Source organism: Enoplosus armatus, chromosome 19 (assembly GCF_043641665.1).
Source record: "Enoplosus armatus isolate fEnoArm2 chromosome 19, fEnoArm2.hap1, whole genome shotgun sequence".
In the NCBI taxonomy this organism is placed as follows: domain Eukaryota; kingdom Metazoa; phylum Chordata; class Actinopteri; order Centrarchiformes; family Enoplosidae; genus Enoplosus; species Enoplosus armatus.
In genome coordinates this window covers 10,766,899-10,788,803 of record NC_092198.1, presented here as the reverse complement: position 1 = coordinate 10,788,803, position 21,905 = coordinate 10,766,899, and the positions used below count along the sequence as shown (strand labels likewise).

The 21,905-nt window shown below is 41.1% G+C and overlaps 1 protein-coding gene across 1 annotated transcript; it reads right to left on the bottom strand.

Annotated features, from left to right (window-relative positions):
• Positions 1 to 244: 244 nt before the first annotated feature.
• On the bottom strand, positions 245 to 17,238 carry LOC139302290 (3',5'-cyclic-AMP phosphodiesterase 7B-like). The gene is made up of 14 exons (XM_070925945.1): positions 17,218 to 17,238; positions 13,750 to 13,810; positions 9,851 to 10,183; positions 6,058 to 6,147; positions 4,948 to 5,111; positions 4,773 to 4,836; positions 4,408 to 4,503; positions 3,688 to 3,788; positions 2,514 to 2,645; positions 2,322 to 2,413; positions 1,692 to 1,836; positions 1,460 to 1,556; positions 576 to 656; positions 245 to 474 (listed from the first exon to the last, which is right to left on the bottom strand). The coding sequence occupies exons 1-14, from the start codon at positions 17,236 to 17,238 to the stop codon at positions 245 to 247; spliced, it is 1,707 nt and encodes a 568-aa protein (XP_070782046.1).
• Positions 17,239 to 21,905: the final 4,667 nt, after the last annotated feature.

Here is a 21,905-nt window from a genome sequence, read left to right as displayed (position 1 = left end):
TACCCAACCATGAATCTCTCTCTGGCTTCTTTTTTTTCCCCCCTGCAGGACTACAGTCCTACACTCCAGCAGAGGGAGCCACTTCTCATGAATCCAAGCCAGACTCCCATCCAGTGCTCCCACTTTCAGAACCTGTGAACAACCAGCAGTGGGAGAAAATATGCAGGAGGACAAACAAGGAGGTGGATAAACACTCCTCTCCTCCGTTCACAAAGAGAGATGAAACGCCTCAGGAAACAAGAGATTAAGGGATGTCCACCCCCTCTCGTCCTCCTCCTCCTCCTCCTCCTCCTCCTTCTGGCTCCTCAGCGTGGGGGTGTGTTTGTGTGTCTGAGGGTGTGTGTGCGTATCGTAAGCGACTCCAGCGGGCCTTGTTCTTGTGCAGGTGACCCATCATGGTCCGGCTGAGCGGGCTGGGCTCGGTGAAGCGCTGCCACTCCTCAAACAGAGGCTCCACAATGTAGGAGATGAACCCTGAGAAAAACACAACAAAAGCATCTCCCAGTAAGTTGAGGATCATCTTCGGTTAGGGATACATGATGATGCTGTATACATGTGTGCACTCCAGTACTCACCTATCTGAATGGCTGGGACAGAGTCAGCCTGCTGGTTACACAGAGGACTAATCTCCAAGTCAAACTTTCTCTCCAGCTCACCTGTCAGGTCAAGAAAACAGTATCCACGTGAATGAAAGAGAAGCAATAACAAAATACGATGCTAATACAGACCATCAAACATCAATAATAGTCATAATCATTTTCAGGTATTAATACAATTACTGTAAACAAAGACTGGCAGCTACAACAGGAAGAGGGTGCACTGTTATTACAGAACAAATGCGGCCTAATACAGTACTCATGTTATATCAGAGTTATTGTACCAGTTTCTTGTACATAGCGTTCACGTGAACATCAACGTCTTAATTATGACTAGGAAACTCAGATTATTCTGATACATCTGACTTGGTTTAATGATGCATAAGTGCCTGAAAACCAAACAAACATGGATGCCTGACGTCTGTTTTTTAAGAATATTAAGCCAAACGTTAATAGATATAGTACTTGTAACCCTCACACAGCCAACTCTGCAATCACATAAATGTTGTGCGTTGTCAGATGTCGTTAACGTAGGAATCTTTCCCATCTCTACCATCCCACATAACATGAACGCAACATAAGCATTCAAAGCATTCTTTCAATCAATCTCTTTTAATATGAAGCAAGCGGGTTAGTGGGAAATGTGGTCTTACTTTTAGGTGACATTTGCTCTAAAAATAATTCCAACGTGACATTGACACTATTAATCATTCCCGTTGTAGTAACATACAGTATATTCATGGTATTTGGGTATTTATTTGAAAACAACTACAGCTTAAAAGTGCATGTTTTCATAGGACACAAAGTACTTTTCCTGTTTGTTTGGTTTATCTTGATTTGAGCTGAGAGGACGCTTTACTCACCCTGCCTGTAGAACTCCTCACACACCCTCTCACTCCACTGTCTGCTCAGCTCCCAAACTCGACACGGATTACAGACGTCTGCACACTTCAGAGCAATCTAAAGGCAAAGAGAGAGAGATTCACACACACTGTGTAGCCACGCTAGCCTCACTGTTTAAATGCAAGTTAATGAATGAAGTATACTTTATAGTGCACGGATATACTTCTCCTGTCAGGTGGGTGCGCAGTATACCTGCAGTATAAAGTGCCTGTGTGAAGCGAGTTGAAGGTCCAGGTCCTGGTTGTCCAGATGTTCTCTGAAGGTCAACAGGAACTCATTCTGCCTGCTGATGTCTGTCGCCAGGATGAGAGAGCCAAGCTGCTGTTCCATGTCCTGTCTGCAGAGTAGAGGGGGGCACTATTGAGCCAAAATGAAAAAACCACACATGCCTGGACTAATTTCTGATTCTATCTGCACCCCAGCAACAGCTACATGTTAATGAATATATTGAATATTTATTAGTAAGTTAGAGGCTGTAAATGGAGAGCTCCTGTGGTGGCGTTCTGTAACTGACCCTGACCTCTGACCTTCCTGTGGAGGCTGGTAGACAAAAGGAGATTATGATACCAAATGCATCATGATCAAACATGCCGATCTGTTATTATATGTGTGTCAACATGAGTGCTGTCATTACAAAGTTTGTATCCACCACAGAGCACTACAACTGGTTAAAATGTCCCACTCCATACGTATCTTGATCACAATACTTCAATGACCAAAGGAGCATCAGCCTAACAAATGCAGTGTCTGTCAGGCTCTGGTGTGCGTGTGTGTGCGTGTGTGCGTGTGTGTGTGTGTGTGTGTGTGTGTGTGTGAACTTACGACATGTCAGCAGGCAGGTGGGACAGCAGTCCTGACTCTCGCAGCATGCCCACAGTGGACCTCCAGTGGTGACTCTCCAGCACAGACGTGTTCTGGACAGGACGGGTAACAAACACACTGAGTTACAGGCTGGACACTAAACATGTTAACCCACACACCAACACATGTCAGCACACCCGTCCGTGCACGTACCTGGTAGAGGGATGCCAGGTGGTGTCTAGTCTTGATGAGGAAGGGCTGGTTGACCCCGGGATGGTCCACGTCGTGGGCGGCGGCTGCCATCAGACCCAGGAACACGTCCAGAGGATTCAGCTGCTCTGCCAGCTACAACACACGAAAGGTCGACAGGGAAATGGTTTTTACATGATGGACAGTTGCAATCATTTCAAATTAAACTTTGATTACTAAGCTGTCCTTAGAAGAAGATTTATCTTGACAAGCATCCGGTTTCCTCAATATTGTCACCTTGTCAGTTTCTCGATGATGATTGATACAAAGACAGTTGAGGTCTGGAGGTATCAGGACACTGATTATTTTAATCGTTGTGGCTCCTCTCCAACACACTCAGTTTCGAACAAAACAATGATTGTGAAGTGCTGGCTTTAACACTGTAAGGGTGTTTGAGGGTATTTACATCCAAATTGGTGAACCGTGTAGGACACGAGCCCCCTTTTTTCTAGGGAGATATACTGGGTACTGTCTTACAAACTGAGCATCAGGATTCTGTGTTTTTACTCTTCTATTTAACTTTTACAACTGTATTTTTTGTGGTTTACCGTCCCTTTTGTAATTGAAGTATAGTAGAGGAAACATTCTGGATGATTGTATAAATACCAAATAAAAAGGTCAAATAAGTACATTTACCTCTGGAATTAATAATAATTTTATCTAAAAAAAACACTTGCCTCCATTTTAAAACATGCACTCAAAATTATGGATTTTCATTCATCCTCAGTGAAGGACAAAATGGCATATTGATCGGAGAATCTTATATTGTGAGTGTGTACTTCTTATCTTGAACACATCGGCATGTGTGCTGTGTTGAATTCAATTTATTTATGTGAGTGCTCTTAACAAAATAGGTGCATCACAAAGTGCTTTACAGAGCAACAGAGGACACAAAAGCAATTACTGTATAAAGGGAAGGATGCAGAGACGCTTAATCCGGTCAGAGGGCTTCAGGGATTTCTCCAGGCTGTGGATGGATGTGTTGTTGAGTCTAAGTGAGCAGGAATTATCCTTCAGGAAGAGAGAAGCTAATAGAATATGTCAAGGGGAAGCTCAGGCCTTATGAAGCCTTATAGTGTGTGTATGAGAGACAGACAGAGACAGAGAGGGTGTGTGTGAATACAGTATTATTCATTACCTTGGGCTCCTTCAGGTAGCAGTACATGGCTTGAGTGACATCAGCAGCATGAACAGCATTGTGATAGGGATTCTGGGAGTGGTAGTCCTCTTGCACCATGCCTGGCAAGACAGGACACACAGTTTACACACCAAGATTTTAGCTAGATGTTTTGATTCACTGGGGCATGTAAACGCAAAATTTAGATTTCTTCAAATTGCATATGTTGACCAACAGCTGCAGCAACCCAGTAAACACATAACTTGACACAGTGCAGGAAGAAAGCTGAGAGAGGCAGCGGTTGCCAGGTTTGCTGTAATGTAACATAAGCATTTATAATCAACTGATGATTTTAAAGTTTACTTTTTGACCAATACAACAGTATTAGCTCATCATTGTTGCTCTGCTGTATCTGATGGCACCATTTAGCATGCTATGGATACTGGCTTAATATTCACGTACAACAACGTCCCCACAGTCACTTTATAAATATCTGCTTTTATTGTGGGGAACATAAACCCTGTGTCTCTTTTGTGATGACTGATTGGCAGACAAAGAACCAATTGACGTCAGTCTGGGCTAAACGTTAAACCATTCTCGGATTTCAAGAGCACTCTGTCCCGCCAAAAAGGCCACTGGGTGCACTTTTTAGAGATAATAATATAATAATAATTTCAATGTAGTGGTGACAAACGGGTAAAAATGCTATGTGTAAATACACAAGTATCCCTAACCGCTTACCAAGAAACCTGTGCAATTTGACCATGTCCAGCTGGAAGTGGTGAATGAGACCGTAGACATTGAAGAGATGGCACATCAGAGTCACCAGGCTGTTACCTACACAACACAAATCCATCCAAGAAAAAAAAAGCTTTCAGTGCAGTAAGTCAACTACTTGAGAATGACATTTTACAGTTCATAATATATGTAGTAACTGTATTAAAAGAGAAAAAAATCTCAATTATATTGTAACAAAAAGAAAACAAAAGAAAAGGAAAACATTGACATCTTATTAGAACCTACATTGGTTAAATTAGAGACGGAATATGGCGGGTGAGGGACAACAACATTTGGTGAATTTTAAGTAATACAAAAGGCCATCTTACCATTTGTAAGACGATCGAAGAGGAAAATGTCAAAGTTCCATGTGCCTACTTTTGATAGCATGTGCTGTAACGAGAGACAGACTGTTTACAGAACTTCATTCACACCTGATACATACAGCCGCAGACACAGGGTACCTGTACTTGTGCATATTTGTTGGGTTGTGAGAGTTCTTACTGCAGCTTGTCCCAGGTAGTCGTCGTCCAGCAGGTGTAGTGACCCGGGGGTGTGGGGCACCAACCCCCTGAGCAGCCTGGAGGCGTGGCAGTATCTCTGAAAGCTCAGCAGACGCTTCACCTTTCTCCTGGTGCCGGACTCCACCTCCCCCTGCTGGGCACTGGCTGAAATTACAAAGTCAAAGGATTTACTTTACCAGACAATGCAGAGTACTTGACAAATGTTATCTACATGTGACAAAGTTCTCACAGAGGAGTATCTTAAAAACTGTTTTAAGATTTCCTGTGGCTCTGTCCCAGGACTAGGACTTTTGAGCGATTAAGTGCAAGTTCATGCTCCATCAGGCAAATAGACAAATGTGTGTCTCACTTTTAGAAAGCACACAGTACACTTAACCCGAATCTGATGCTCATTTACCCTGATTCTGCCTCGGAGGTGTATTCAGAGACAAGCGTATCCCATAATTCATCAAGGTCTACCACTGGCAATAATTAACAAACACAAAGTTGAAGTAATCAAGTGATTTAGATTAAAAAAAAAAAGGAAAATAATATCAAAGTTATTTCTCTTAATTTATGTACAGAACTACTCAGTGTAATGGCTTTATTTCTTGCAGCCTCTGTTTATCTATTTATACTCAATTGCCAGTTTTTGAGGTGCAGAAATTCTTCTCTGTATAACACGGTCTCATTATTAAGAATGGAAATAAAACCAAGAAATGTGCATGAGCTTCATTTACTGTATCTCCTTCATAGGACTGAAGTACTATTACGGAGGTGTAACATTTATTATTGAGAAAAAATGATTTATGCTTGGTGTGTTACCGTTTTTAAACCTTATTTTTACTTCCACTTTGATATTCGGTTTAACTTACACATGCATTTACTTGTATAATGCAAAAAGTAAGATGCATTGAGTGCACACAACGCTCAGGTGGAAGGTTACACATTTGTTGTAATCACTGTGTTCATAGTGTTGGAATGTTTTTGTTGACAGAAGAGTTACTTTCTAGGAAAACAAATAGATGAGAGTTGTGTTAATGGACTGACAATTGCTCACATGGCCAGTAAATGTAGACTGTTTTGTATTTTAACGGGTTGGGAGACTTACTTTTGAGGATTCGCAGGTTAATCAGCGGGTAGGAGCCTCGTCTCTCAACCAGCAACACACCAGCATGACCAGTGTTCAGTCTGCCATCAGCTGCAGACAGAAAGAGGGGAAGAGAAGGAGAGGACGGGGGTTAAAAATGAGGAAGCTGGAGGAAGAAATAGAAATATTTGGTGTTACTACTGATGTTCTGTTGTGGCCACTTTTGACCCAAGATTCATGAATCAAACCTTCCAGGAGGAAGGAGAGAGAGAGGAGGTGAGTGTTTCGACAACAGCAGAGGAAATAGAGGAAGAAAGCAGGCAAAAGGCTGATGGCTGAACGACAAGCAGCCAGCGGGCTGATGAGCGAACAACAGAGCAAAGTGTTCCCCAGTGCTCTACATAGATGTTCAATATAATCAGCCTCATAAAAGCAGAGTTGTTCTTAAATCAGCCTCTATGAAACAAGAGGATCTTTGACATCGCTGAATCACCAGGACATCATGCATCTGGTCCGAGTTTGCCCGAAGAGAATGGATTTCACGCCACGGTGCAGCTGTTATTGTGCATGTCTGAACATTTTTTATTTATCAGATTGGTGCTGCATTGACTGCGTACGTTCTGCTCATACAATAATTATTCTTGTCTTTACTGTAGTTTCACACTGATGCTGATTGGTTGGAGTGGTTCACTTTGAAGCACAAGTGTGATGTGGTTCATAACCTGTGTGTGTTGTAACCAAGGACCAAACAGAAGCAGAAACCACAAAGGTGTTTGATTCTAAAACATAATAAACAATTGACAAATGTTGTCTTGTAAAGAAAAGGAAATGTATTACTCATATGTTTGAAGTGCCCATGTATTTCTGACATGCTGACAGCACATTTTCTCCAAAAAGGATATCAAGTATTTTTGTCTACTGTAAGAATTCTTTCCACAGGAAATGTCTGCAGAGTCCCAGAAGTAACCTTTTGGGGTTTTTAATCCTTGCTGTGTGAGCACCTATCAGACAGAGAGGGAACACAGCAGCACAATGGATCCTTGAATACTGAATACTGTCTCTGTTTAAAATGCGCAATTCACACACCCTGAGGCCAGTGACAACAAGACACGACAGAAGTAGGTCCTAAGTCACGGCGCACAAGCACACACATGCAATTTACACTTGAATAAACTAAAAACTATGGGAATACTGAATAATTTACAGATCAGATGTGAGCAACTGGAGCGTATTATGTCCCAAAGGTTGCAAATTCACATCACCTCTGTGACTCCCGCTTTCGAGAGCAGCTAAACTACCTGTTAATGGGGCTGGAGTCACTGTGGCAACCCCCTCGGGTTGCCAGATCTTGCCTTGGATGTTTGGGTTGCCAAAGAGGCAGGCCCGAGTTTGCAGGCAGGTGTTGTGGTTTTGGTAAATGTGTGTGCGTGTGCGCCGCGTAGGCTAGGCAGCTATACATAAAACATATGGTGGAAAAGTGGCATCATTCCCTATTTATGCATTTTATAGTCCGACAAACAAATATAAACCGCTTGGGGGAAGTGACTCAGCCTGTGAAGAGTCCTGCTGGCCTAGTTTGAGCAAGAAAAGGGGGAAAGCCTGTTTGCTTTTTTATCCTGCGTGCTGGTGGGCAAGAAGAGGAGGAAATACATCATCTGGAAAAACCACCGCAGTAACCCCCCCTCCAACACGGAGAAACACACTCAGACACACACACACCACCCTGTGGCTCTCTTCCTTCGCTTGAGCTATCTCTCCATACTTCTATTTTATGTGTCACTCCATACTTCATTCCTCCCCTACTTCTGGCTCCTGTCTCCACATCCTTCTCTCTCTCCTTTACTACCCCCTCAACCTTCCCATCATCCTTCATTCCTTCCTGTTCAACAACAACACCCCCTCTCTCCCCATCTTGATCTATCATTTCGTCTCTCTGTGGTAAATAGGTCATTGTCTGTGCGCGGCGCAGAACTGGGTCATTTAGCATGAAAACGTGAATCAGTTGGAAAGGGTGTTTAAAGACGCGGCAATGCATGCGCGCCTTGTGAAGCGCCCGTGCGTACTCACTGCACACACACACACACACACACACACACACTTGCAAATGAGGTTAAATCCCTGATTCCAAATGCGAAAACAAGATCACACACTTGGCACACATCACCCACACACACACTTACTCACACACGAGGCACTGATATGAATATGTTCACTTGGGTTCACTTGAATCTGTGGGTGTTAACAGCACAAACTGTGCTTTGGGGATGTTTTCCTTCTCAAAAAGAAACAGTCAGACACATCTCAGCCATACGCAGCGTCAACACTGGAATACAAACACACAGTGGCAGATGATGTTTCCTGCTGCCTGCAGCTGCTGCTTCTTTATCTGGACACATAGAGACATACAGTGCATCCACACAGCTGGCTGAAATCTCCAGATACAGTTAACACTTTTCTTTTTCCGTGCAATTTGACAGTGACAGCAGCCAGATGAGTCAAAGATAGGTGACATCAAGACAAGCCGACACAATGTTTTGCTGATTTGTATCTAAATGCAAACAGGCAGAAACATTTACAGAACAGCAGACCTTAAAGGAAATGTAACTTTTGTTATCACAAACGTCAAATTGTTAATAAAAAATGTTTTGAAGATTTAATAAACTGTTTTGCCTGTAGGCTCGGGGTAAACACAGTCAGTTGTATTCTTCTACCTAAATTTGCCTCTTTTTCAGCCCAGTATAAATGTCAGAGAGACTCACTATCACCACTAACAAGTTATCTCACAGTGTCTCGACACATGTTGTATGTGGTGAAATCAAATATTACGCAGATAGCCTTTCACTCTCTGCATGGAGTCGACTGAATGAGGTCATCACGATGAGAAAGTCACAGGCAGTGAACAGCGTACATTTGTCAATTTTCCACCTTATGAGTCAGTGCTTGCGTACAGGTAATTCCCCACAGTGTGAATCATCACTTCATCTGAACTCTTCAAAAGCACATTAAAGATTTATATGTACAGTGTTCAATTTTTGTCATCAGCTGATCAGTATTATTCTGTAAAGACAGTTATTGTCGATCTTTGTATTCGTTACTCTTGTTTATATTTTAATATCAAAGTCAAGTCATCCACTGCATCACACTTAATAAATGGTGATGAAATCACCATAATTCACATCAAACCGTCAACAATGTTACTTTGCATCACCGGTGTTACACTCCAGACAGACGGATGGAGTCTCAATTGATGGCGTCACGTCAGTGTCATCAGTGCAGCTGCAGCTCAGCAGATGGTAACACAGGCGATCTTGGGTTTTAAAACCCAAATCCCTCATTTCACTGTCCACTCTGCTTCGGTGTTTGAACTGCTCTGAACCTCGTCTCAAGCCACGTCACTTACAAACACACACGCACGTAAACATACGGCCAGAGGCGTGCTTGTCAAAGATAATCTGTCACACAAGCACATGCACTTGTCAAAAATAAAAAAAATGTGCACCCAGACATGGTCGAACCTTCAAATGTAAATATTGATGCACAAAACCACACAAACACAAGGCCAGAATCCCATATTCATGATCTGTGACCTGCCAAAAAACATAGACACTATTTTAAAGAGACAAATGAACAACAAATTATACACGAACGTGAAGGAATGTTGGTCTGTTTTCTACCATGAATGTGTTTTCATGTAGCGTACACAGTTGCAGGGTCAAACAAAAAAGGAAAACATACATTAGACATTAAACATTTATCAGAAATCTGACTCCCATAAGCTTTACTGTACTTGTAACATGTATTATGTGCAAATTACCTTCCAGATGAGCGCGCCTGTCTTCTATGTCATGCTTCACCTCCTCTACCTCTTCCTTCTCTGATTCCACCCAAGTGCTCGCCTGACTTCTCTCAGGCCCCAGGGGGCCTCCCCTGCGGGCCCTCCAGGCCGTCCTGAGCTGCCGTATGAGAGCGGGAAGCTCCAGGGCCAGCGAAAGGCCCCCGCAGGTAACTGGAGGCATCCTGAGAGGCCCCCAGACCGGTGAGCGGGGAGCCTCATCTGGACAGACCCCAACCTCGACCCCAACACCAAGACCGGAGTCCCGCATCCGGAGATCTGGGCCCCAAAGCCCCTCCAGCACCGGCATCCTCACTCCAAAACAGAGCAGATGGATGTGGGGCAGGTACAAGGAAAGGGAAGATCAAAGTAAAGAGGGGACTGAAACTGAGGAAGGGGAGAGAAAGAAGGATGGTGTTAAAAAAGGCAGAGGAAGACGGCAGACACAGAAGCTCACTGTCAGGTAGCCATAGGTGAGGAAGAGGAGAACAGACAAGAGATAGTAGCAAGTCGGGATGTAGGACAGAGAATTACTGCAGAGAGACAGAATCAGTAGCAGGAAGGACGGAAAGACTGAGAGACTGACTGCAAACGGGTGCAGAGTGATAACAAAGACAAACAATAAGCAGGGAAAAGAAAAAGAAAAAAGCCAGAAGAAATAAGTGAGAATCCGTCTTTATCCATCTCTCCCAGAGTCGGCCACTGACGGTCTGCTGCCTCCTTCTGCCGCATTCTCTCTCCCCTCTACAGTGTCACTCGCGCCACTGTTGTTGTGGAGTCTAAAAGCCCCTCCCCTCCCAGCACAGAGCTCGCCTGCACACTCGCTCACTCTGCATATATGTTGCTACACCGACGGCAGACCAATAGGATTTGTGTGAACGCCTGTAGGGCTTTCGGTTCATGGACACAGCCTTTGCCTCATGGTCAGGTCACTGGGAACACAACACACAACCTTCCCTTACAGACTTTGCATTTAAAAGCAGATAAGAGCATCATTCTTTTTTCCAATTATTTGACTAATTGTTTGATCTTTAAAATTGTGAAAAATAGTGAAATACGCCCATTACAATTCCCCAGAGCCCAGGCTGATGTCTAAAACATAAAACTGTTCAAATTACAATGATAAAAATAGAGAAAAGCAAGAAATCCTCACATTTGAGAGGCTGGAACCAGCAACTATTTGCCACTTTTAATGAATTACATAAAGGATAAATTGATCAACTAATCAATTAATTGTCTAATTGTTTCAGTCCTAATTGCGCACATAGTTTATTTAACCTTTGAACACACATGTTCTTTTACTCTTTGTTTCCAGGCCCACTGAATAAATAAGATAATGTGACCAGAGCAGCCTCCAACAGAATAATAAACTTATTCTGCTTGAAGGTAAAACAAGGTACATGCTGTGAGTCACCCTTCATTAAGGCTTCACCGGCAAAGAAACACTTCAGCGGGTTTGTTTTGATTTATTTGTTCTGAATTCTCCCGTCCAGATGAATAACCAGCTTTGGGCTTAAACACAGCTCAGATTTCAGATAGAAGCAGAACGACAAGATTTGATCGAAATGTTAAATTCTTGGAGGATGTTCAAAGAAATGTCAGAGGTAAACAGAAAAATGGTTAAATTCATGATGACCACAGTGTGAACACCAGCTGTATCCAGAACTAATTCAAACTTGCACAATTTGTGCTCTGCAGAGTCTCGTAAAATTAAATTATTTTAATGGCCTCAACTGAACTGAACGTTCTTTTGGGACTGAAACTGCTCTCTTCCTGTTGTCCATAAATGTCACACACACACCCAAAGGCTTTCCTGTGGCTGCGGAAAACCAGATATCAATTAACACGAATACAATTAAGTGAATGTAAGTAAATAACACCTATGTGTTCCCTCTCTACATGCATGTAATCATGAAGGACGCAGTGCTATAACCATTGCACTTTTCCAGGGTAATGTTCCCTTGAGAAACAGTCACATGCAAACAAAAGTACTGAGACACACACACACACACACACACACACACACACACACACACACACACACACACACACAGGGACAGACAGACACATAGCCTTGAACGTCACATATTGGACGCAAGAAGTCGATTGCAAGAAATCATGAGACAAAGAGCATTAAGATAAAAGATACAGGCTACGAGAAGCAGGCAATGAGACATAATGTACAGCCAGGCGATTCAGTGGAAACGCATCGTGGCTATGAACTCAATGTATAGATGCTTTGTTGTAGCTGTGATCAGCAGTTGATATTGTAAAATGTTGTATTTTGTAGCTAGGTGTATTAATATCATGAGAAATAAAAATAATAAAAAATATATAATCCAACAGCGAAAACTTTTGTATTATTCAGACCCTAATTTCTTCCTTTATGATGTGAGCATACTTTAAGATTATTGAAACCTACAACAACTACATACCTCACCTCACACATGACTATTTTCACCAACATACACATCTTTTTTGACAAGTAGATTAGGATTACAGTCACATCACTAGGCAACCTCCAAAATCCTGCGAGAACATAAATTCTGTACCAAAACAAAAATGGACCTCCAGGGAAAAAATGCTAAATTTGGTGAGCTTTTAAGAATGAGGTGAACTTTGGGTTAGCTGTGGCTCTGCACTGAAACCTGATGAACTGGATTATACAATTATTCTCACTCACTGCACTGCTTTACTTTTTGCTCTCAGCTTGTTTCCATCTTTCTCTCTTCTGCTACGTGACATCGGCTGTGCCTCTTCCCATCGTAAAAATGGGATCATAAAGTATGTAAAACCCCCTTTATCAGCAATAAGAATGAGTGCCGCAGTGCCAAAGACAGATCCTCCTTCATGTTGCCACTGGCAAAAGAATTATAAAATCTGTGGAAACTGACAGAGATCACGCCTTGCCAGGACAAAATCCTACTGTATGTGACTTTATTGGTGAGAACACGCAAACAAACAGAGCTATGATTCGCAACTGCATGAATGTATGAAAAGAAGGCATGTGACAAAAAGCAAGAAACAACGAAACAGTGATAATGGCACAGAATGAGAGAGAGAGAAAGATATCAGAGAGTCGACAAGGTCAGTGGGAGTCCTGATGAGTAAACTTGGGAGTCAGCCAGTGGACTGCTGGCTCCAAAAGATCCCTCCCTCCCTCTCAGACATACATACATACACACACACACACACACACACACACACACACACACACACACACACACACACAGACACTACGACTTAGACTCCACTTCTGTGTTGTGTGTGTGAGCGACAGACTCTTATTTTTGATTCTCTTTAATAATGCCACTGATCAGGTTATCTGGCAGCTGGTGGCAGTCTGAAGAAAGCAGGGGCTACTTTTTTTTTGCACTGGTAATTTACACTCTGCCTTACTGTACCTTTTGTTATCATATGTTTAAGGTTGCTTCACACTTGCACGCAACTAAGCACTTCTTCAGGGAACCTTTAAACAATTTTGACATTAAAATGGAAAGAATAGCTTTAGCTACATTTCAAGGTCTGAGAATTTTTTTCATCCAGTGCAGACACAACTTCACACATGACTGGAGTAAAACACTTACACTTGCGTGCAGGCTTCTCAACATGGTGGGTTCATGACTTTTTCAGTTATGAAACTTACTGTATTGAGCACCAGTTATTCAACAAAAGCCATTCAACTGGACAGTGCAGAGCTTATACAGAGATAGGAATATGCCTCAGTGTTTCACAGAGATTATACTAGGCCAAACATAAGTGACAGCACTGAAGCACTGTTACCAAATATTTGGACACATTTTTGCACCATCAATCTGCAGCTGACTTTGTATCTTAACAACCTTTTGCAGTGAGGTATTCAGGTCAGTAAGTGTTCTTACCCAGCATGCGAACTTGTATGGCATTCTGCTCCGACCTTTTAAATGCGACTGCTCCACACCTCTGTGGCAGAGAGAAAGAGGGAGAGAGAAAGAGAGGCTGAGATTAATATTACAACACCCCAGAATACACACTGCTATCAAAGAGCATCAATGAACCTTGCTAATAAATAGAAACTGTGCGAAAAGTCACGGTGACCCTCTTTGCAAGGCTTCGCACACAGAGACCTCTTTCACACCGGCGTGCCATTCTGTCGGTTCTGTTTGCCCACAAGCCCTGAAAATCTACAGCAGAGTTTAACTTAACATTTAGTTTTTTATTCATTCGCATGCAAGCAACATTAAAACATATAAATTAGTTTTTCTCCAAGACACTAATTCTGATTGAATGATTGTGTGTATAAAATTTAAATAACTGAATCTCGATTAGTTATTATTAATTTACGCAGATTTATCATATTAGTCAATGTAATTCATTGTTTTATATCCCATGAAGGTTTTTTATCTACTCAACAGTTACTATGGTTTCACAGTTTATGTTAGGACGTCTCACCTTCATCTGGTTCTAAATCACAAACTGAATCATGCTTTTGGATCTGGATAAAAGGCATCTGTTTAAAGACTATTCTTCATCTTAGTGAGTAAGAAAGGGTACATGGCATCTGCCGCTCCAGTAGCGACATGTCTGTGTCTTGGCCAACAACACTGAAAAAGTGGGTCAGGCAGCATACTGGCATAAACTGGCAACGATTTGCACATTATTCACATGCTTCCACATGGTTGGTCGTCATGGTCAGGGGTCTAAAGTCATCTTTTATTTTTAGGCATTTTCTATGAAATGTGTGATTGTGTCCAGTTCAAGTCACATGTTTTTGTTTTCTAGAAAATACTGAACAGACAGACGTACTATAATAGATACAATTCACAGAATTGTACATCACATTAAGTCTAAATCTACTTAGAGGCTGTTCATAGTAAAATATTAACCATCGTTATTGAAAGTTGGTGAAAAGTGGTTAAGGGACACAATAACCATGAATTTAAATTAGGGCTGTGACTAACAACTATTTAATTTAATAACTTTAATTATTTTCATTATCGTTTTGTCTGCAAACTGTTCAGAAAATAGTGAAATATGCTCATAACAATTTCCCAGAGCCCAAGGTGGCATCTTAAATGTGCTTGTTTTTTGACAAAGTACAGCAGCAAATCCCGAGCAGCTGGAAGTGACCAATGTTTGGCATTTTAGCTTGAAAAATTACTGAAAAGATTAACTGATTATCAAACTTTTTACAGATTACTTTTCTGTTGATCAACAATTTGCCTCTATTTAAGTTCTGACTAATCAAGACTCCTGTTGTCTCACTCCAAAGTAATGTGAGTGTTGACAGACAAATATTTTCCATCAACAACCCTGCCCTGTTTTTAGATGAACATCAACAGTACATGTACCTTGCCCATCTATTTTTGATGAGTTAAAATTGATAAACTACATCAGCAGTGTGGTGATCTGCCATTGTACCCTGATCTGAGGTCAGTTTCTAAGCCTAATTACAACCCAAAATCCTGCGCTGCAGTTCAGGCAGACTCAGCTCAGTACATTTCCAAATTGAGGTCATCTATTTATTACAGCTAGTAATGGCCATAATAGTTATAATGGCTCAACATCTGTGTGCATGGTGGACAGAGTGCACTAAGCGGAGACGGTTCAGAGAAACATGAAGGAAAAGAGAAAGACATGTACACATTTGATAGAAACCAGGTAACACAGCTGACCCGATGGACACACAGCACAGCACATCATCTGTTATCTCTTATCACATAGTGTTCAGTGTTACCCCTCTGGAGGACGACAGTCATAAAAGTGTATCATGAGTAGGAGGATTTGCATCTAAATTAGCACACTGTTGTTTACTGGCAGGCAGGAAACGGGTGGATGGAGACAAACCAGAGGCAATGACGCTTCACTCATCCAGCCCACGTGGCTATGGTATGTTTACAGGACATCCTCTGTCGAATGTTTTTTCCATGATCTATAGCTCTATGCTCACATCGTTATTCACCTCACCTGGACACCTCTCTAGTAAAAGTCTCTCTTTTTGCTTATGGCTATCTGCGGTCAAACTGTTTACATTGGGCAGGTCTGTTCACTGTCTCCTGTATGTTCACCAGAGCTGGCACAAAAATGGATTTGGAATATAGTGTACATTGCTGATGCACATTGTTGCTGTGATACAGGTGTTCTGTGCAATAAATGTGTCTAGTTGTACACAACAAAACAAGAAAAGTATATAAGGAGATTCAAATGTGGTTGAGAGATTGTACAAAACTCCCACCCCAATTTTTCAGGAAAGAAATATACACACATTTCATAAAATTTGAATAATATAGGACAAAACAAAACAACAGAGGAAGTGAAGGAACAGGCTCTCCAACAATCAACAAGTAGCCTAACAAGTGCTTATATAAAATAGAATAGACAAAAATAAACACTGCATATGGAACACTATGCAAGTTACACCAATTAAGCCATCTCCATGACAACTGAACAAACTCGAAACCATGAGATGTGTTAAAAAGCTCCAGAAAAAGTTAGTAAGCAGGCCATATTGCTTATGTTAAATTGCTTATGTCTAACTGTTTACAAGTTCAAGAATGAACTTTGTGTTCGAAAGCTCAGTAAAAAGCTTGGAAGTGGACCTTAAGTTAAGATTTTTCTCACAAACTACAGTTTCTAAGGTCAAGAATGAATTTTCACACTCAAACATGCACATTTGTTTTACATGGCACAGCCACTCTTCATGTGCTTTAACTGTAAAATAATATAAACAACAATAAACTCCCTTTTTTCACAATCAAGTTCTTGCACAACCACTTTACCTATATTTCCTTGACATACTGTGTACATGAAGATATCTCATTAAGCATTCATAACTGCTTTTAAGACATGTATTGTAGCATATAACCAAACACCAAACCTTCCTGTCCATGTGTCACAGCTGCCTCCTCTGCCCCCCTTGTCTACATGTGGTCTGCAGTATCCAGGCTGCAGGTTGACTGCTGTAAAGCTGTCAATACACTGACGTGAGACATTGCAATAATACACAAGGCCTACTGTGCTCCATCACTGCGGCTTATAGACGAGGCAATACTGTATACATGAAGAAGTCTGCACCAAACTACTCCAACAAGGTCACTATAAACTCAGTACCTAGAATCAAAACATTTTAGCCCCTATGACAATACTACAACATTCATATAGGAATATCATCACACACCACAGTACACACTAAGTAGACTACAATACGGCCATTATAAAATCTCTTTTGAGCACTAAAGAGGTCCTTACAGGCGCATTATATGAACGCTGTTTTTTCGGCCTATTCCAAAACAACTCTCTGTGTACAAGTGTGTGTGTGTGTTTTTGGAGGCACGCAGCCCGTATAGCTGTAAAAGTCACAGTCTACATACCTCGACCATTAAACAGGACATTTAACCATCGTGGCCGCTCGTGGACAGCAAGAGAATGCGGCGGAATCAGACGCGTGCGGAGTGTTGTCATGTCAGGGGGAGCGCACGAGTGAACCGCATACGTCAGGACGAAAGGTGACTGTGCCCTGGCTGACACCTGTTTAAAAAAATCTCACTATTTTATCCTCCGCCCGCGGTTGTGTCTGACCTTACTCGCACTGTAAGGACTGTGTCGGCTATTTAAAAGGCAAGGTGAAGTTGCTGTTTCCCCCCGCCGCGTCTGTCCGCGTGCCGTCTGTATGACTTGGCTGTGAGCTGCAGAGAGAGGAGAGGGGAGGGGCTGGTTGAAGCTTCACAGGGGCGGGACTTGTGGGGTGTGGACCAATCAGCACTGGATAACATCACTAATTCAAACACAAGTGGTGGTCCTCAATTAAATAGTGCTTTAATTTGGAATATTTTACTGTAAGAGTGACTGTGAGGGAGATAGTTTGCAAAGGGTATTTCCAAAATGAAATGTTGATACTGATATGGAACCAGGACCAGATCAACCCACTAGGGGGTCCCAGGGAAAAAGAGTTGTGGGCCCCTATTGACCCCCAGAGCAATAGGTTAGCTGGAAGCCAAAGTAGCTGTAAAAAGAAGATAAAATAAAACACCTGGAGTACATTCAGGGTGTTTTCTCAAAGCTCTTTTTAAAGGGAGCGTTCAACAGTGTTGCAAGTTCTTGGGAGGCAGATGTCATCGGTTTTTCTTCCCAGGAAATGTAGAAATTCCAGCAGGATTCATTAGACCAAATAGCATAGTGGATGTGTCTAGGTTTAGTGAAATAACACTCCTCATCATCACATAACATAAGAACAACAACAACAGGCTTCTTGCAAGATGTGTTAATATAGAGTCAAATGTCCAACGCCATATCCCACAATCTCAGAGCTAGACACTGATGATGAAGTTCAGGCTGCGATTCAGAAATCGTAACTGTATACGTCCTTTTTCAGGACTGAAAAAAGTCTTTAACTTGGCTCCGCAATAAAAGGAAAAACTAGTTTCATTAATTGAATAGAAGCATTTAGTTTCCAACTGCATTAAACAGAATAGAGTCTGTTCAATAGAACTTAGTAACTTTGTAAACAGGAAAGAATATCCTTTATGATATGAAATGTACAGCATGGCCCGTGGGCTACATTGCAGAGCATTTGCTGTACCAGCCACATGCAGTGTTGGTCATTCTCATTTAGACAATTTGCGGTAAGAAAGAAAAGCCAGAAGAGCATATCCGCATATCCGTTTGTCTTCCTGTCTGCATTTTTTTTGTTGTTGAGAAGATGTACCTCATAAATGTTAAATAACATTTCCGCTAATGCAACATATAAACATATACATGAGCTACCGGGGCACCCCTTCGAGTGACCTTTTAACCTGAGTGTACAGTGCAATCCCTGATTAGTGCTGTCACATTAGTGTGTCATGCTGCTGACAACAAAATAAACCTAATGTTACTATCCTGCTTGTGTATCTGTGTATGTGTGTGTGTGTGTGCGTGTGCAGGCATGTTGAAATACTGTCAGTCCAATCCTATTGAACACTTGGTGGTTGACTGCAAAGATATCTCTGTATAGTTCACATGTTTGTACCTTTGTGGAACCAGATGAAGATGAAATACTAAAGGAGACTTGACTGAAACACTGCAACAAGCTTTAATGAACTGAACTAAGGGTTGTTTTAAACATGATTACACAATATTGGAACACACTGATACTATTTCTGCAGTTTTAATGACCATTTGGATAGTGAACATTACGTCCTTCTGAAGTACAAGAACCACTTTTTTTTTGTCTGAATAAAAGCCACAATATGCTTAGTTTGCACATATTACACACCAGAGGGATAACCACGAAGAACAGAAAATCGCTAACACTCACATTTGGGACATTTCTGAACACTTGAGTCAGCATTTCAGAAAAAAGTCCAGACACCAAGCTGCTTTGACTGAAATGATTACCTGTTAATATGAAATGAAAAGCATTCGTTTGTAAAATAGACTCATAAAAATGCAGTCAGTTGAAACAATGTGAAAGCATCATCTTAATGAGCAAGACTGACACCTGCTGGAACAGAAGCTAAAGTTCAGGTACTATGTGCCGTACATACTGTATCTCCTGTTATGTACATGAGTGAGCCAAGGTTATTCAGACAATGGAAACTGTAAAATACGTTTAGGGCGAACAGGTTGCACTATAGCAGCACAATACTTAAGTATTCCAAAAACTCATTATTCTCAAAAAGCTTTTTGTATTTTGCTTTGGTGGCAAGAATTTGTGAGAACTGTCCACTTCCTGTCTTGTGTTGAGAGCCCAGCTTTTGTCCCTTGGGTTTACTTGTATGTCTGATATTCACAAGAGGGTTCAGTGAGGGAAGACATCATGAAAGTACTATTTGCTTATTGGATCATACAGTAGTACTGCCATGATTTACAGAGAATGACTTCCTTACCAGTAATACTACTAAGTATTGTGCCCTGAAAAGACTTACATGTTCAGCCAACAAATATAACTTGCAATCTTTGCACTTACTGGCCCAACATCTACATATTTCTCATATTTTTAACGTCTTACATGTAAGTTAATACATTTCATTGACAACAGGCTACAAATGGTGAAAACCTTTTTTAATTGTATTGTGTGTGCATGTGTGTTACTTCATGCATTTTGTGCACTAAAACTGTTCTTCACCTTAACTTGTATTTGGAGGATTTGCAGTCATATTCAGAGCTCGTCTGAATCTGACTGTCCTTGACATTATGTTGGGATCTTGTATAACACTTGCATGTTTTGTGTTTCCTTTATATGTTGACAGCTCAACATGAAATGTCACAGCAGGATGTGGGTGAAAGTAGGCTGCAATCTTGTTATGCTGATGATTTTATGTTGTTTTATATATCCTGTTACATAGACATTCAAATAAATGCGGAAGGAGTTGTATTCCTGTGAAGAGCAAGGTGAAGAGAGTTACATTTAATATTTTATAGGAAATATGAAGGGATTCAAAATGTAATTATTGGATAAATCTTGCAGGATGGTTTCAATCAATATGTTGGCCAAGATGTTTTGGGTTTTTTTTAAATAAGGGGCCACAGAGACCTATAACATGCTGAGAGGGGCTGGGCTTATATAGAGAGACACTTGTACCAGTACATTCATCCATTCAGCTACCTAAATGTTCCATTAGTAACGCTAGTTTCCTTTAGTACAAATAGGAAGAGTGATTAAGTAGTGTGATGAATTTAAACATTTTCTTTCAGGCAAATACAGGGACTGTATGTTGGGTTTAACTCTGCAGGTAGTACAAAAGGAGAATATGCTATTTTCAACAGATACAGTAAGTGTAGTAAGTGAAGTTCAGGTTAGCATTAGCTCGAGCAAAGAGCTTGGGGTGACGGTTTGTTTTCGGTTTTGTAGACAAAAACGTATGTAGAAGAAACTGAAAAGGCGTGATAGTTGTGATTTTTTAATCATTCAAATATCTTGAATGGTTGTCAGTGTTGAATGTAGTTGTTTGTGTGAGAGCAACTGGAACAAATGGTTTCATTACTAATGCGCAGCACAGTAAATGTACACACGGTCACAAAATATGTGAAGTAGAAGTAATTCAAATAGTAAAATATTATATTTTGGAGATAAATTTCAGTTTTACATCCAGTTACAAAGTTACAGTTCACAAGTTTGTGTGTTAAGACATCCCAAGGCGTCCTAATCATTTGCATTTCATACACTGTTACTCACAGTTTTTAATCTGTCATTAGCAGGAGCTCCTCCAACATGACAACCCAGTAGGGCTTAAAAATCTGTTGTTTTAATATCACTGTTTTAACATCAAAACATGATCTGAATGGATTTCAAATCACAACATGTTCACATCATCAGATGTTTTGGCTGGTTGACTTGACTTTTCTTTACCTGTTATCCCTAAATATGACTCCACTTTTGAATGTCATTATTACATTTGAAAATTGTTAAGTATACCACTAATGTTACAGCTTACTTAATATGAGCTAAATTGGCAATTTTTCTATAGAAAACTAAAAACCTTACAAACACTGACTTCAGCACAGCAGCCTGAAGCCTCCCTAACAACGTTGGTTTGTGGGTGGCTGCACCCCACGTATTTCCTTTGAGAACTGAAACAGATGAGCTTGCTCATCTGTGGCAAAGGGAAAACACAGATGTCACATTTGAGTTTTGTTCTTCACGGCAAGGAATTGGCTCATTTGTGGGCTGTGAAATGATCTTAGATGATGAAGAGATGTCTAATAGACATAGAAATCTCTAATCCAGCCACGAGGATGGACGTTAAATATCTGTTTTTTTTCAGCTGAGATGGTGAACCAATGTGTACCTACGTCAACAGAGGAAAAGTCAGTAACCCACATTCTGTACAAGGGTCTCAAGAAGAGAGGTATGATTCTTTTTAGGTTTTGGGTGTGATGAACAATTTTATGTACTTCATTTGGTAACACATGTTGAATCATGTGTCATCAGCATATAAGGAATGCCCAGTTGGAAACATGCTTTAAAGTTAGTAGTTTTGGTATTTTTTTATGGTGGGAGAGAGGTACTTTTATATTTTTAGGGTTAGACAATGTTTTAGTTTGTAAGATGAATTAATATTAATTCTTCTTTCTGTAA

Excerpts from the sequence above, each read along its gene's own strand:
- LOC139302290 (XM_070925945.1), bottom strand. The coding sequence starts at position 17,238 with ATGTCCTGTTTAATGGTCGAG. Across the intron at positions 1,557-1,691 it reads ACAGGCACTTTATACTGCAG|ATTGCTCTGAAGTGTGCAGA; the intron begins GTATACTGCGCA and ends CTTTGCCTTTAG. Across the intron at positions 475-575 it reads TGTCCCAGCCATTCAGATAG|GGTTCATCTCCTACATTGTG; the intron begins GTGAGTACTGGA and ends TGTTTTTCTCAG.